The 17,779-nt window shown below is 43.3% G+C and overlaps 1 protein-coding gene across 5 annotated transcripts in view; it reads right to left on the reverse strand.

Annotated features, from left to right (window-relative positions):
* The window catches only part of SEPTIN7 (septin 7), a 149,942-nt gene that overhangs the window by 127,167 nt on the left and 4,996 nt on the right, over positions 1–17,779 (reverse strand). Inside the window, exons 1-2 of one of the 5 annotated variants that reach the window (XM_040353226.1) lie at positions 15,980–16,106; positions 8,991–8,992 (exon numbers count right to left, since the gene is read on the reverse strand). The exons of 1 other annotated variant lie outside the window; for it this stretch is intronic. In XM_040353226.1, coding sequence (XP_040209160.1) covers positions 8,991–8,992; positions 15,980–16,070 — 93 coding nt within the window. In that variant the 5' untranslated portion in view covers positions 16,071–16,106. Of the gene's footprint in view, positions 1–8,990; positions 8,993–15,979; positions 16,107–16,900; positions 16,903–17,779 lie in introns of those variants that run through there. 3 more of the 5 variants (XM_040353230.1, XM_040353225.1, XM_040353227.1) reach the window with 3 other exon arrangements.

Raw genomic sequence — 17,779 nt, forward strand, 5'->3', positions numbered from 1 at the left:
ATACACATAGTGTGTATGTATAAATTGCCATTGATTTACAGAAGCTCCAACGCCCTATGCAGGGCAACTCACCCTTCGCTGCGCTGGTTGGGGGTATACCAGGGGACTCACCGAGGAGGAGACTGCCCAGCACGCCATCCGCCCACAGCACACGGCGTGTGGGGAGGAAAAAATACTGTGAGGAGACTGCGGCATCCGAGGGACCTGTGTGTACCGTAGGATTCAGCACTAGGGGCCGCCAATGGGAGATTTCAATGCAATTGAAAACCACCCCAAAAATGGCGCCAGAGCCAGCCGAATGGCGGCAAAACGCAGCATTTAAACAGCAAAAGCCTCTAAGGCTTTTAAAAGTGTAAAAAATTAAAAAATACACACAGAAACCTCACAGAAAAACTCAGGCCAGACACAGTCCCCTCAGGGAGCCCCCCCCCCCGACAGCGGCAAATGTTTGCAATGCAGCAGAGGGAAAGGAGCAGGGGAGGGAGGAGAAAAGGCCCCCCAAACCCCGGGAATGCCCAGCCGTACCAACCCACCTAAGCGGGAGGGACTGTACTTACCTCAGAGCGAGCATTCGCTGACGCATTCCTGACAGAACTACAACCGCAATGGAGGTAGCTGTCGGCCCGGTCCACTGTGAGTGAGACAACACCACAGCCCAGTCATATGTGGACCTCGGAGCAAAGCTCACCGGCCACCTCAGGAGTCATGAGGTATGGCGTGGCAGACCAAGCCTCTTTGCAAAGGTGTGTCCACGCATGCTGGTCGGACTGAGAAGACTACAAGGATCTATAATATCCAGCCTGTCTCTCAGCCGACAGTTGAAAGAAGATTCTTTAAAGAAAAAATTAAAAGAAAAGAAAATAAAAGAAAATTTCTCCTCAAGGCGCTGGGCCCAAAGGGAGCCATACGTCCATCTCCTTTGCTAGGCAGAACGAAACTGAGGCTGCATGCTGCAGTGAGGAGGGTTATGTCTGGAGGGACCGCCCCCTGGGCGGGGCTGTTCAACTCTGTTAATGTAACATGTATTTAACCATTTAACATGTTTCTGCCTAGTCCTCTCCTGTAAACAGGGAACATAACCCACTTGTCAAGACTTAAGGAGCTGTGTCCGTCCATGGACGATAAGAGAAAAAATATTTAAAGCCAGCAGCTACAAATACTGCAGCTGCTGACTTTTAATATTAGGACACTTACTTGTCCTTTAGTCCAGCGGCGTCCGCAGCAGAGGACGAGCGATCGCTCGTTACCCTGCTGCTCCCCCCTCCATCCACGCTGAGGGAACCAGGAAGTGAAGCACTCCGGCTTCACTGCCCGGTTCCCTGCGGCGCATGCGCGAGTCGCGCTGCGCCCGCCGATTGGCTCCCACTGTGTGCTGGGAGCCGAGTGTTCCCAGCGCACAACGGGGGGGGGGCGCGACGGGATGTGACGCAATGCCCGTCTTTTGCCCATGAATGCCGGGCCGGAAGTGGGTGCAAATACCACAGCGCGACTTCACTTTAGGGTGGAGAACCGCTTTAAGGAGGAGGCTACAACTCCAGGTTTTCTGGAGCCCGATTTACTGTAATGCTGTGACAAACCTATTTGTGAAAGGACATGATTAAATGGGAGATGAATTACAGATTACAGCCAGAGGATTTAGAAGTACACACTTCTCTCATTTCTAATAGAGATAGAATTGCCTGCATTTTCAGTAAGCAGAAGAAGTGCTTGGATTTCCTTTTAGAAAACCCTGCATGATCTATAAACTGTCACAATGTATAGTTCAAGATTTCCTATCTGTGCCCAGTCTTGCCACAAAGTTAATCCAGCTCTGAGCGATCCTCTTCTTTCAGTGAGATAAATGGACAAACAGGAGAAAAACTTTTGTCAGTTCTTCCCCCTTGCTGTGAGTGACAGGTTATTTACATATCTCATGTACTAGCTTGAGACAAGGCATTATTTTTTAATTCCCACCCCCACTCCTTTTCTGAAGTCATATGGTTACTTTTATGGATTTTGACTGGACGTTGGTGATCATAGCAGAATTCAGTGTAAATACACAGGAAAAAATGCATGTTGACAAGGTGAGTGTAGAGGTGGGCAGGGAGTCTACTGACATCACGACTCCACCCACCGAGCTCCAGACAACAGATCCACCCACAGAATCAGCAGTTTTTCCGTCTCCTAACAGACAGAGGGGAGACATTTGACAGGTAAGGATACATGCAGGAGGCATCTATATCCTTATAGATCAGCACTATGGCAGTAGTTTAGAAAGGATGAGAGTGGGTTTACATCCACTTTAAGGACCACTGCTTTTGGTGTGAAAGCAATGGTCTCTATACAGCGGACTAACACCCCACCCTATATTGTCATTACTACAGCGCTGCAATCAGCGACACTTAAGAGCGCAAGCACAGCCCATTGCAGTGGCTGGGGGGCTCAGAAGAAAAGGGAAATCACACCACAATACAGAGACCACTGCTATCGCTGACAGCAACAATCCCTAGCTGCAGTCTACATTTCAGCATCTGCTCAAAAACCATGTAAAACCAAGTTATATCATGCAGAAAATTCCTGGGGATCACAAGCTTTTTTCCCATGACAACAAATTTGTGGGTTTTTGCAAGTACACAGTATCTCACAAGAGTACAACCCTCCACATTTTTGTAAATATTTTTCTTTTCATGCGACAACGCTGAAGAAATGACACTTTGCTACAATGTAAAGTAGTGAGTGTACAGCTTGTATAACAGTGCAAATTTGCTGTCCCCTCAAAATAACGCAAGCACACAGCCATTAGTGTCCAAGCCGCTGGCAACAAAAGTGAGCGCAGTCAAGGGGGGATCCATATTGATAGGAGGAACAATATCGTCAGATCACCGGCAACACTCATGCAGCCCCAGACCATGACACTCCCACCACCATGCTTGACTGTAGGCAAGACACATTTGTCTTTGTACTCCTCACCTTGTTGTCGCAACGCTTGACACCAACTGAACCAAAATACGTTTATCTTGGTCTCATCAGACCACAGGACATGGTTCCAGTATTCCATGTCCTTAGTCTGCTTGTCTTCAGCAAACAGTTTGCGAACTTTCTAGTGCATCATTTTTTATTTTTTTGCAAAATCTTTTTTATTGAAGTTTTTATTAGCATACAAAACTAACCCACACAGGTGCCAAACATTTGCCCATGCAGGGGCAGTTCCTCCGTTGCGGCAACATACAACATAAACAAACCAACTTATACTAAAACCCCAATGTGGGGAGAGGTTCAGTTCAGGGTAATCTTTGCTCAAATTGGTACCGACAGGATAATGCAACATGAGAATAGCTGGTCAATATACTAACAGTCTAGAGATATATTGTTAATCTAGGAATTGGTTTCTGCATCAGTTGCTGTGGTATCTAGCCAACAGGTCCATACCTTCTTGGATTTTTGTGGGCAACCCCTGCCCGAGTAGGAGGCTCTATATAGGGGCAAACTGGCATTCACTAGGCCTTTCCAGAATCTGACAGAGGGGTGAGACGATTGTTTCCAATAAATCGTAATGGTCTTATGAGCATAATATAATAGCAGGGATAGGACAGGGCTGGCAGCAACCAGCAGGGACCCATAGAGCTGAGACGTGGGTTTTCTCAAGTCTTTCACCCGAAGGGTGGATTCGAGCATGCCAATTCAACTGGTTGGCCCAAGAACTGACACCTGCAGGCATGAGCGATTTGAAGATACCTAAAATTGGCCTGTGCAGGCACATTAAATTTGGTGCGTAAAACGTGAAAGGGGGTGAGCATTGTGCATCATCTTTAGAAGAGGCTTCCTTCTGGGATGCCAGACCATACGCTGCACACTGCATCAAATTGGTCTGCATGGCTGAGTACTGACAGGCTGACCCCCACCCCTTCAACAATGCTTGCAGCACTCATACGTCCATTTCCCAAAGACAACCTCTGGATATGACGCTGAGTACATGCACTCAACTTCTTTGGTCGACCAATGGCGAGGCCTGTTCTGAATGGAACCTGTCCTGTTAAACTGCTGTATGGTGTTGGCCACTGTGCTGCAGCTTAGTTTCAGGGTCTTGGCAATCTTATAGTCTAGGCCAGGAGTAGGCAACCTCGGCCCTGCAGCTGTGGTGAAACTACAAGTCCCATGAGACATTGCAAGACCCTGACAATCAGAGGCATGACTCTTAAAGGCAGAGGCAAGATGGGATTTGTAGTTTCATCACAGCTGGAGGGCCGAGGTTGTCTACCCCTGGTCTAGGCCATCTTTATGTAGAGCAGGCATGTCCAAAGTCCAGCCCGCGGGCCAATTGCGGCCCACGTTCCGGTTTTGAACGGCCCGCCTGGATAAAAATGTATATATACATACATACATACATACCTTTTGTGGCCGCCAACGATCTCCCAGCACCGGGCCACAAAATACATACAACTTATCACTAAATGGTGCATCGTGGGCCGAATTCTGCCCGTCGCCAACATCATTCATTACATGGAAGGCGCAGCATGTGTCTCCTACATCACTCCCCCTCCTCTCCCTCCCCACACACCTTATTCACACAAGCCTGGAAGCCATGCAGGTCCAGACAAAGGGCAGGATCTTTAAAGTTACAAAACAGGTGATTGGTTGCTAGACAGTAGGGCGTCCAAGCAACCAATCACCCGCTTTTAACTTGAAAAGTCCCGCCCTTTGTCTGGACCTGCCATGCGCGCTTCCCGGCTTGTGTGATTAAGGTAGGGCAGTGTGGGGAGGGGGAATGCTCCGTTGATGAAAGGGACAGTCTGACTAATATCGAGGGAGGACTGAGGAATTCGTCATGAAGTGGGGGATCCATCATAAATTGGGGATGGACTAGGGGGATCGGTTCATTGAGCGGGGATGGACTGGGGGGGGGGGGGGGTATCTGCTGCACAGACCTTTATTTAAAATGTATTTATTTGAAACTTCCCTCTTAAAGTGAAGGTGCGTGTTATATGCCAATAAATACGGTATACCCAAATAACATGCCTGAGCTCATCTCTTTACCCACACACAGCCACAAAAGGCAAGAGAATGCTTGTTGGGCAGTGTATTGGTGCTCAAACGAACACACTTAGACCAAATTTTAATGGTTCAAAGAATGTCAGGCATAATGGTCGGCCCTCACGCATGTTCACTATATCAAATCTGGCCCTCTTTGAAAAAAGTTTGGACACCTCTGATGTAGAGCAACAATTTTTCAGATCCTCAGAGTTCTTTGTCATGAGGTGCCATGTTGAACTTCCAGTGACCAGTAAGAGAGCGATAACACCAAATTTAACATACCTTCTTCCCCATTCACACCTGAGACCTTGTAACGCTAACAAGTCACGGGAGGGAAGGAAAATGGCTAATTGGGCCCAAGTTGGACATTTTCACTTAGGGGTGTACTCACTCTTGTTGCCAGTGGTTTAGACATTAATGCCTGTGTGTTGAGTTATTTTGAGGGGGACAGCAAATTTACACTGTTATACAAGCCAATTTACGTTGCATCAAAGTGTCATCACATAAAAAGATATAATAAAATATTTAGAAAGCCATGACCGTGTACTCAATTTTGCGAGATAATATATAAAAACGCACATGCGTACGTGTGATCTACCGTGTACCGTGCTCCATGTACCCTCAATGTAGAAGGGTTGACCCATATGGAAAAATGACATATCACATGCAAACACGCAATCTTGTATTTTGGCTTTGAATCGGCTTTAAAAGCGATTGTAAAACCTTTTTTTTTTTTTTTTACAAAAACAACAAACATACGTTATACTTGCCTCCTTTGTGCAGTGGATTTGCACAGGGCAACCTGGGTCCTCTTCTCGGGCCCCTCTTTGCTGCTCCTGGCCCCACTTTCCTGTCGAGTGCCCCCATAGCAAGCAGCTTGCTATAGGGGCACCTGAGCCAAGCTGCAGCCCTGTGTGTCCATTCAGACCACCCCCCACCCTCTTCTCCTGATTGGCCGACATTGACAGCTGCGGGAACCAATGGTACCGCTGCTTTGTCCCAGCTAATCAGGAGGAGAGTCCCAGATGGCCAATGAACTTGTGTACATCGCTGGAGAGAGAGATTGAGGTCAGGTAAATATTAGGGGGGGGGGCTGCTGCACACATAAGGCTTTTTATCTTCATGCATTAAGATAAAAAAAAAAAAACTGCCTTTACAACTCCTTTAAATGTACACATACACAACAGACTAGACAGGAAACACTTCTAAAAGGAAGCTGGCAAGGAACTAGTTAAGTAGATGCTTATGAGCTGACAGACCACATTGCTGTAGGCTGCTTCTGTTCATATATGGTGTGGGGGATGGAAAGCAAACTTTTTAAGTTCTTGCTGTTTGTATGAAGATCTCTGGTTGAAGTAGGGTGTACTCCTACTAAAGGTCTGACATTTTATATATATACAGGGCAGAGCTGGAGGAAAAAAGGAAACCTAAAAACAGGAAAATCGGAAGAGGAAATACCAGAGGCATGACTGGACATAACTACTATTCAGAAAGGAAGGAATAGTGGGGGGGGGGGGGGGGGGGATGCAACTAGATCTCTCCCTTTAAAGCTGTAAAGATAGTCACAAGATACACTGGAAAGGATCAGCAACATAATTGTTTCACTGAAAGTGACAGTTTGGACAGCAGAAAACTAAAGCAATGAAATCTTAAAATGATATCCGCTCTATTCATGCTAAAAACGAAAACATGATCTGAACTTCATATCCTAAAAGCTAGAGTTTTAGATTTCTGCTTGCAAGCCTGTATAGTAGAACTGTATCTGGCCAGTTAAAGTGGTAACAAACACACACATAAAAAAAGTGTGTGTGTGTATGTATGTATGTATGTATGTATGTATGTATGTATGTATGTATGTATGTATGTATGTATGTATGTATGTATGTATGTATGTATATATATATATATATATATATATATATATATATATATATATAAAAATTACAGCTTACATTCCAGATGTGGTGGTTGCATTATGTCATCTGGTGATCCTGCTAGTAACACAGTTGCTGTCTTGAGAAGTATCTTATTTTTTTTGCTAGTGATATTTACCTTGGTGGATGCAGCATCAGACCGATACTGCATCTGTCCCCCGGTGCCTCTGCACTGAGAACCGAGCCAATGGCTCAGTTCTCACTCTTCTCCGAGCAGAGCGACACTGACTGATTCCCCCCACTCTCGGGGGAATAACCTAGGCAATTTCACTAAAAGTTCACTTCCCTGTATCAACCTTCCGAGACACATGACATGTCCCATAAGGCTGTGGGACTAGTCACACAGCGCAGCGTGGCACACATACACAGTGGAGAGCCGCTGGCGGCACCAGGGACCTGAAGATCGGTAAAGGTCTGGCGCAGGCATGTACAGCACTGAATCCCTGGACTGGCAAGTGTCTTGATAAAGAGTCAGTAGCTACAATAAAAAAAAAAAAAAAAAAAAAAAAAGTCCTCAAAAAGACTGGGAGGACCGATTTAAATAAAATATAAAAAAAAAAAAAAAGCAGAAAATACGCGTTTTTTCAAGAGGCAGAAATAAGTATAGTGGTTATTTTAACTGCTTCCTGCAAAAATCATGTAAATTTACATAAAAAAAAAAAAATAAGTATTGGATTGACATCAAGATTCCATAGATAAAATGGTAAGTACTTAAATGGAGCTGTATAATAAATATGAAAAAAAAAAATAAAAACACCACACACAGTTTTGATCTTTAAGTTTTTGTAGTGGTGACCAATTAGATCCCCTGCCAGGTTTTTATAGGGAGATTCACTCTTGAATGGTTCGCATCACCAGGAATGAAATGGAGGGTAAAGCTAAAATTTTTACTCACCACCAGAACTAGAAGAGGAAATCTTCCCATTGGGGAAACCTGCTCAAGTGACAGCTGTCCAAGCAGGGTTCACACTAATGCGCTGCAAACAAGAGGGTCCATACCAAAAGAGTGCTGTGCATGTTTGGTACGTTGCAGTGTGTTTTAGAGCCCCATAGACTTGTATTGAAACTACATGGGTGTTCAAAATACAATGCGATTTCAGTGCATTTTCTAAGACTACTGTATTTGTAAGGTCAGAAATCGTAGCTGTGACCAATCATTGTGTCACAATCACAGCAGAATTGCACCACAACTGCTACTTGAAATCACACTTGAAATGCAAAGAAATCACACTGCATCAGAGTGAACCAAGGCTAGGGGATTTCCTTTACAATAAAGAGATATCCTCTTAATACCTTTTGAATCTGCAGGGCAAAAAAAAAAAAAAAAGAGAAATCTCCCTAATGAGAGGCAAAGATGGCATCAAAAAGACAAAAAAAAAAAACCCTGACACTGGTTTTCATACTGTAGGTTTCATTTACCCAAGTTGTGTGAAAATTCACTCTGTGCAATAGGACGGCTTCCTTTCTGTCTGACCAAAACACTCATGAGAATCATGAGAACTTATTCATCAGTCACAACTGGAGTTTCAGGGCTGGTCAGCCAAGAAATAAAAATAAACTAACTCTGCACTGCCAGAGCCCATTTTTCTGACTTGGAAACGTCTGCTGAGAGAAATATATTGTCTCATTGCCGGCTTCTAAAAACGTGATTTGCCCGTTTTTGCCGATCCATAAGCTGCAGTATTTCTAATAACAGAACATGGAATATATGTGTGCACATAAGTGTTTCCACATAGTGTACTTGTTCCAAGTCAACGACAAAGGAAGTGTTGAAGCCAAAGGCAACTAGCATGTTTAAAAGGAGATCAGAAATTGCAGCCTACACCTCTCAGTTCAGGCTTCCATTAATGCCCAATTCAGGTTAACTGCTTGCCGACCAGCCGCCGCAGCTGCGCGAGATCACGTAGCTAAACATCATCTCGCTAATCAGCCAATAGGGGCGCGTGCGCGCTCACCCCTGGTCCCGACGTGCGTGCCCGACAGGTCGCGATCACCCGCGATCGCTCGTTACAGTGCGAGAACCGGGAGCTGTGTGTGTAAACACACAGCTCCCGGTCCTGTCAGGGGAGAAATGACTGTCCGTCTGTTCATACAATGTATGAACAGCGATCAGTAATTTCCCCAAGTCAGTCCCACCCCTCCCCCCTTCAGTTAGAACACACACAGGGAACATACTTAACCCCTTCCCTGCCAGTGGCATTTTTATAGTAATCAATGCATTTTTATAGCACTGCTCGCTAAAAAAAATGCCGATGGTCCCAAAAATGTGTCAAAAGTGTCCGCCATAAGGTCTCAGTGCCGATAAAAAAAAAATTGCCAATCGCCGCCATTACTAGTAAAAAAAAAAAAAAAATTAATAAAAATGCCATAAAACTAAGCCCTTTTTTATAGACGCTATAACTTTTGCGCAAACTAAACGCTTAGTGCGATTTTTTACGAAAAATATGTAGAAGAATACGTATTGGCCTAAACGGAGGAAAAAAATAGTTTTTTTATATATTTTTGGGGGATATTTATTACAGCAAAAAATATTATTTTTTTTCAAAATTGTCGCTCTATTTTTGTTTATAGCGCAAAAAATAAAAACCGCAGAGGTGATCAAATACCACCAAAAGAAAGAAATTTGTGGAAAAAAAAAGAAGACGGACGCCAATTTTGTTTGGGAGCCACGTCGCAGGACCGTGCAATTGTCAGTTAAAGCGACCCAGTGCTAAATTGAAAAAAGTAGCCGGGTCATTGACCAGCAATATGGTCCGGGGCTGAAGTGGTTAACAAACTAGAAAAAAAAAATATGCAATTAGGATGCCTCCCCACAATATTGATAGGTTATTGGTAGTTTAGTCTAGGGGTGAAATACAGAGAATAACTTATATAATTAGTCCACGCCTGCAGACTTTTCTGTTGGTACTGAAATGAACAAACAGTCCCACAAAGCCACTCCTATTCTCCCGATAATGTGGCTGCCTCCTTGCCATCATATTTAAAGCATTTTGGGGCAAAAACTTCATATACAGTGGAACCTCAGATTACGAGGCTAACCCATTGCAGGAGAATGCTTGTAATCCGAAGCACTCGCATATCAAAGAGAGTTCCCTACAGAAGCTAATGGAAACAAAAGATAATTTGTTCCACATTGACTTCTATTGCATGCAATACCGCATTTGGCCAGAGGTGGTGGGGGCGGAGAGACTCAAATACTCAGACCACTCGGAAACCCCCAGAAAGGCTCGGAAACAGCATTTCTGAGCCGCACGTCACCGGCGCCCCTGCACCTCTGGAAATGCTGCTCATGAGACACTCGCAAACAGAGTCAGGTTTTAAAAAAAAAAAAAATTGCAAAACGCTCGTTAACCTCGTCACTCGCAATCCAAGGTTCCACTGTATCTGATATGTGCCTGCTGTTTCATGTACTTGTATGAGAACGTATCCTGTTCTCTTTATGTGAAATCACTAATCACTGGTGTTCCTTCCAGTCCCTCTGCTACAATATTTAAAATAATAGCTACCGGTTACTGTTTAAATTTCACTAGCAGGGAGGGCATAAACACTAGGGGGCGATCAAGGGTAAGTGTGTCCTAGGGAGGCGTTTCTAACTTTGACAGGATGTGACTGACTAGAGAAGCCAGATCGTTGTTCCTACTTGTTTTTCCTCCCCTATCAGAACGTTTACACACACAAATCCTCTAAAAAAGGAGCCGCTGTACATATACGGCGACTCGTACAGAAGAGTCATTCGGCCCCTGTATATGTACATGAGCCACTCAGGGAGTTGCTTAAAACTGAGAAAACGTACTTTAAGAAAAAGGTCAGTTTGAATTTAATGGCAGAAACAAGTCTCAAATAGGTTGGGACAGGGCCATGTTTTCCACAGGGTAGTATCCCCTCTTAACACTCTGTAAAGATCTGGGAACTGAGGAGACCAGTTGTTGGGAGTTTTGGGAGAGGAATGTTGTCCCATTCTTGCCTGTTAACCACTTAAGCCCCGAGCCTGTTTTTCAGATTCGGGATTTACAAGACTAAAACAGTTTTTTTTGCTAGAAAATTACTTAAAACCCCCAAAAATTATATATATATTTTTTTCTAACACCCTAGAGAATAAAATGGCGGTCATCGCAATACTTTTTGTCACACCGTATTTGCGCAGCGTCTTACAAGCGCACTTTTTTTGGAAAAAATTCACTTTTTTGAATTAAAAAATAAGACAACAATAAATTTGGCCCAATTTTTTTATATATTGTGAAAGATAATGTTACGCTGAGTAAAATGATACCCAACATGTCACGCTTTAAAATTGCGCCCGCTCGTGGCATGGCGTCAAACTTTTACCCTTAAAAATCTTGATAGGCAACGTTTAAAAAATTCTATAGGTTGCATTTTTTTAGCTACAGAGTAGCTCTAGGGCTATAATTATTGCTCTTGCTCTAACGATCGCGGCGATACCTCACTTGTGTGCTTTGAATACCGTTTTCATATGCCGGCGCTACTCGCGTATGCGTTCGCTTCTGCGCGCGAGCTCGTCGGGACAGGGCGCTTTAAACATTTTTTTTTTGTTTTCTTATTTATTTTTATTAATTTTATTATTTTTTACACTGAAATAATAAAAAAAAAAAAAAAAAAAAAAAAAAAAAGATCACTTTTATTCCTATTACAAGGAATGTAAACATCCCTTGTAATAGAAAAAAGCATGACAGGTCCTCTTAAATATGAGATCTGGGGTCAAAAAGACCTCAGATCTCATATTTAGTCTTCAATGCAAGAAAAAAAAAAAAAAAGGAAAATTTGTCATTTAAAAAAATGACAACAAAAAAATTGTCTCTTTAAGAGGCTGGGCGGGACTGACGTTTTGACGTCACTTCCGCCCAGCAGAGCTACGAGGACGGGTGGGGGCCATCTTGCCCTCACTCAAGTCCTCACTCTCCAGGTGGCAACATCCGATCTCCTCCGCCGATACCGACGGCTCCGGTAAGCGGCGGAGGGCGCGGAAAAGCGGCAGGGGGGCCCTCTCCCGCCACCGATAACGGCGATCTCGCGGTGAATCCGCCGCAGAGACCGCCGTTATCGTTGACACGGCCGCCCACTGTAAAGGTGGATATCCCGGTTCTGGCAGCAGCTGCTGCCGTTACCGAGATATTCAGCTTTAAAAAGAGGACGTATATATACAGTGGGCGGTCGTTAAGTGGTTAAAGGATTCTAACTGCTCTTCAACCCGATTATTGTTAAGCCGGCCTTGTCATTAAAAACGATTGTGTGTGGGCTCCAGAGCATTTTTCACAACGTAAAAAAACGGGCATTAAAAATTTAGAACATGCTCATTTTCACATCGTTTTTAACGTTGTAAAAAATGATCGTGTGTGTGTGTGTGGGCTATGACGTGAAAAAAAAAACGCGCATGCTCAGAAGGTATGAGATGGAAGCGCTCGTTCTGGTAAAACTAGCGTTCGTAATGGAGATAGCACCTTCATTACGCTGTAACAAACGGAAAAGCGCGAAGACTGAAAAGCAGTCCCAAGGGTGGCGCCATTTTAATGGAACTTCCCCTTTATAGTGCCGTCGTACGTCACCGCGCTTTGCTAGAGCATTTTTTTTTTTTTTTATGATCGTGTGTAGGCAAGGCCGGCTTAACAATAATCGGGTTGAAAAAAAAAAAAAAACATTGTTTTTTCTAGACCATTAAAAACGGTCGTGTGTACGCGGCATTAGATGCAGCTTTCAGAAACTGGTGAACCTCTGCGACACACTGACTAAGACAGGGTTTGACAAAATTTGCTTGGAATCTAGGAACCAGCTATAAAAAAAGTTAGGAGCCAGGAACGTGCCTCGTCCCGCCAAGCTCGTGCACAGAAGCGAACGCATACGTAAATAGCGCCCGCATATGAAAGTGGTGTTCAAACCACACATGAGGTATCGCTGCGATTGGTAGAGCAAGAGCAATAATTCTAGCCCTAGACCTCCTCCAACTCAAAACATGTAACATGTAGAATTGTTTAAACGTCGTCAATGGAGATTTTGAAGGGTAAAAAAAGTTCTTCCACGAGCGGACGCAATTTTGAAGCGTGACATGTTGGGTATCAATTTACTTGGCGTAAAATTATCTTTCACAATATAAGAAAAAAAATAATTGGGCTAACTTTACTGGCGTCTTATTTTGTTATTAAAAAAAAGTATATTTTTTCCCCCCAAAAATAGTGCGCTTGCAAGACCGCTGCGCAAATACGGCGTGACAAAGTATTGCAACAACCGCCATGTTATCTCTAGGAGATAGATCTATCTATTTGGGGGTTCTAATTAGAGGGAAGGAAATGGCAGTGAAAACAGAGAGGGGAAGCTCTATTATCATTGCTGGCTGTCCTGTCATACCAACAACAACCACAAGATGGCACCAGATCACAGAAATAAAGCATAGGCCTGCAGAAGGCCGCGGCCTCAATTACCAGCTGGCACGGCCCAACACGATCATGCGTTGGGGCGCACGGAGACACAGGATGCGCCAGGTCGCTAATTCTAGTCGCAATGGTGACCTGGCGCTCTGGGTTTGTCGAACCCTGGACTAAGATGCTTTTTTTCTTTTCAGTTCAAAATTACCTTTTTTTTTCTTAAAATGTGTACTTTTTCAAGGTTAAACATCTGTCATGTTCTCCATTTTCTATTCCGAATAAAATATGATTTTATGAGATTTGCAAATTATTGTATCCCGTTTTGATGTATATTTTACACAGCATCCCAACGTTTGTGGAATTGGGGTTGTAGATTTTAGAGAACGTGAATGTGCTGTCACATTTTATAGTCTCTCTCATGCAGTGGGTCTGTGCACCAATTGTAGTTTTGTCTAGGGGCGCACAGAAAGCCAATCCTTTGAAAGACCGTGCTCCCCCCACATCCAGCAGTGGACTGTTCCTGCTGCCCTCACATCCAGTGCCAGTCATGGGTGTGATGATGTTGGGAACAGGCCATTCACAAGACCGCTAGTGTATGGGGGGGGGGCAGAAGCATCAGGAACCAGTTCTGCGCTTGATCAGAGGATTAGGTAAGTATATCTCTGGAAAGTAGCAAAGGACGAATGGACGGCCGCACACCAAAGAACTCTTGAGTTGTCTTTATTGAAGGAACATGAGCAAACACCGCAAATACACAGCAGAAATCAAAAACAGCCGACGCGTTTCACACTTAGTGCTTATTCATGGCCTTGTAAGTATATCTCTGCCCTGCAATCCCCTAGACAAAAATGAGCAATTAACCCATGCAGTGCAAGCACACCCGCACTGTGCAGGAAAAAAAAATTTCCCCCCGGAGTCCTTCTTTAAGTGAAAAATACAGGACAGCCAATATGCTTGTTGCCTCTAAATTGCAAACTTGTACAAAAGCAGGGCTCTCCCCTTTACTTTACCTCATTACTGGGTTTTTTTCCCCCTCCATACAACTGTGCTTGTTATTGGATAAGTAAAAAGGGTACAATTTTTTTCCTAAATAGCTTCCTTTACCTTAGTGCAGTCCTCCTTCACTTACCTCATCCTTCCATTTTGCTTTTAAATGTCCTTATTTCTTCTGAGAAATTCTCACTTCCTGTTCTTCTGTCTGTAACTCCACACAGTAATGCAAAGGCTTTCTCCCTGGTGTGGAGTCTTGTGCTTGCCCCCTCACTTTGGACTACAGAAGAGTCAGGACGCCCACTAACACACGGCTCCTTTCTCTATCTGCAACATCAGCGTCCTGACTCTCCTGTGAAGTGAAGGAGGACTGCACTAAGGTAAAGGAAGCTATTTAGGGAAGGGGAAAAAAAAATAAAAATTGTACCTTTACAACCCCTTTAACGTATTATCTGTTGCCTGCACCCCATTGCATACTTTCTACAGCACCACGAGATGACAGTATTATAATAACAACTTTGTTAAACAAATCCTAAGCGCAACGCTTCTATTATTGGAAGCACATTTTCCAGTGTCAAATAATCCTGTTACAACAGATTTGAATAATGGAGTCCTGAATTAAAGTGCGTTTTCTTCATTCTGTGATGCAAAATTAAAAATAAAATGTTTAAAAAAAAAAAAAAAAAAAAAAAAAAATTGGTCCTGTAATAACATTTTCAAATTGAAAATTTTTATTTAGATCACATTGAGCAATGTGATGAAATGTGAGTGTACAGCCAGTATTGATCAACTGTAAAGCCAATTATAAGGTCTCAGAAAAATACCCTCGTAATTCCCAGGGAAAACAGCGCCACTCAATAACGAGCAATAAAAGCGGTTACCACAGCACAAGTTTGTAGATCTCAAAACGGCAATCTCAAACAGCAGGACACATTTAAAAAGTTACCTACAATGTCAAAGTAAGTCAAGCATGACTGACAACATAACTTTAATAACTTTGTATTCCAGTCTTTACAATGAAAAAGATACATACCGTAATCTTTGCTAAATGACCCTACATGCCAAGTTCTTCCTTTTACATGCAACAGAACCAGGCAACTACGTATTCAAACTAGATGACTACAATTCAATTACATTTAACAGTACACACCCTAGTTATGAAGGCTTTATAAAAATCTCTCATCACTATTATAAAAAGGGATTTGTTAAGCAAGGTCTATATTAACTAAACGTTAAGAGAGATAAAAAAAAAAAAAAAAAAAAACTTTAGAAACACAGGCATCAACAAATGGGACTATTAAATATGTTTCAAGAGCATTTTTCAAATCAAACATACAATGCCCAGCTTAAAAAGGTGGTAAAGGGCTATAATCCAGCCCGTACTGCTTGCACACAAGCAGCCAGCAACCATTTTGGATGTAATCCTGAATAGTTAATCTGACAACAGTTGACAAATGATCACAATTATCAACACCGCAGATAAAGTAGCCAAGAAATGCACTTTTATTCCATAAAACCTCTACGTAAAACTGCAAAAGTTCCACAAGCATAAAAATATTGTTTTCATTGCTCATATAAAAAGCTGTGGAACTACTAAAGCTTACAAAAGCAGCAGTATTCAAGTTACAAATAGTTCTTAGGGCTTGAGAAACAAAACGCATCAAAGTTCACCTTCCAAACCCTGTTCCTCCATTTCCTCCCCCATGAAGATCACTCCTTCTGCCTTTCCGGCAGGAGCACAGCTATCCGGCCCCCTGGACATAAATAAGGCAAAAGATGGTCTGGGCTTGACAGCGACACGCCAGAACTCCAGACATCTCTGATAATGCCAGGGAGGAGCCTCTTCCTGAAGTCCAACCCAGCAGAATCAGAGGAGGGGGTCCAGATAAAATGCCTTCGATACGCTGGGAAATACAACAGAGCGTTCCCTCCCAAAAGCAATACATTAAAGAACCCACTTCATCTTTTGTCAAAATTTGAAAACCTGTTTATAAAAGGAAATGCGATATTGTTGCAGTGAAAATAAAGAATTGCATGGAATGTCAGCCATGTAATAAAGTTAATACAGCTGCTAACCTTCAGTCACAAACACAAGGCAAGTGTTTATACACGTCAAATAACATCTTCAAGTCTTATTCTATGCCAGGGGTCTCCAAACTGTGGCCCTTTGCTAGCTTTTATCTGGCCCCGCTGGGAACTATTCCTCCCACTGATATGAGGCACTATTCCTCCTACTGACACCAACAATGCGGTACTATTTCCTCCACCGACACCAATGATGGGATACTAACTCTTCCTCTCATTGACCACCAACCCTGAGGCCATATTTATTCTCACTGATGCCAGGCCCTGGACATTTTCTGGCCACAATCCGGCCTGTCTGAAGGACAATAAACTGGCCCTTTGTTAAAAATGTTTGGAGACCCCTGTTCTATGCCATAAGACCACATTAACGTTTAGATCAGGGATAAGCAATTAGCGGACCTCCTGCTGTTGCAAAACTACAAGTCCCATCATGCCTCAGCTTCTGGGTGTCATGCTTGTGGCTGTCAAGAGTATTGCTATGCCTCATGGGACTTGTAGTTCTGGAACAGCTGGAGGTCCGCTAATTGCATATGCCTGGTATAGATAATCACTTTTCATTTCAAATGAAGCAGAGACAGAGACAAATCTGACAGGTAATAGAAGAAAGCATACAATCTGAATTGCTCCCCCCCCTCAAACAATCTCCTTATTTATTAGCTGAACATCTTATTTATTTTCCCAAAAGAATCTATCAACTTCTAGCTAGTGACACAACTTCATGTACACAAAACAAATTTTACAATCAGACCTTTAAGTAAAGTTGTTCTTGTTCGCACAACATATATAATGTCACGCACATTAAAAGCGATCACATGTTTAAGCTAAAAAACAGAATACTGCGCTCAGTATTTCATTACTTAGCAGAATCGCATTCCCCCGCCCCTTTACACCCATTTTTGTTTAAAGCCTAGAACAAATGGTCCGAATGTCAGGCGACATTGGCCATGTGTATGGCAGCCGGTATGACAAAAGCCGGCCATTCCACTGGTTTATGTTGGACAAGCATGCAAACCATTTGTGGGCCGGCTGCCAATCAGCACCAATGGCTTTGAGCACTAAGCTGAGTGTTTTGGCAGGGAGGAGCATCCCCGTCAGAACACAATATAACAGCAAGGGAGGTCGCTGTACTAACATTGGATTGGTTATACAGTGGCTCTGACCAGAGCTGTCAGTTTTTCATTCAACCACAACCAAAAAAGACACCCTAGTGGTGCGTACTAGGATTAAGCCTATATGTGCGACAAGGTTTCAATACAAGCTGTTCATTTCAATATGCTCCAGAGTAATGAAGGTTACCATGCACTTCTCTTCAATGTTTTTTTGGGGCCATTAGGTGTTTTTTGGCACCTAAACAATAGTTCTCCTCGCCTCCTACCCAGTAGTGTG

The sequence above is a fragment of the Rana temporaria genome, chromosome 5 (assembly GCF_905171775.1).
Source record: "Rana temporaria chromosome 5, aRanTem1.1, whole genome shotgun sequence".
Lineage (NCBI taxonomy): Eukaryota > Metazoa > Chordata > Amphibia > Anura > Ranidae > Rana > Rana temporaria.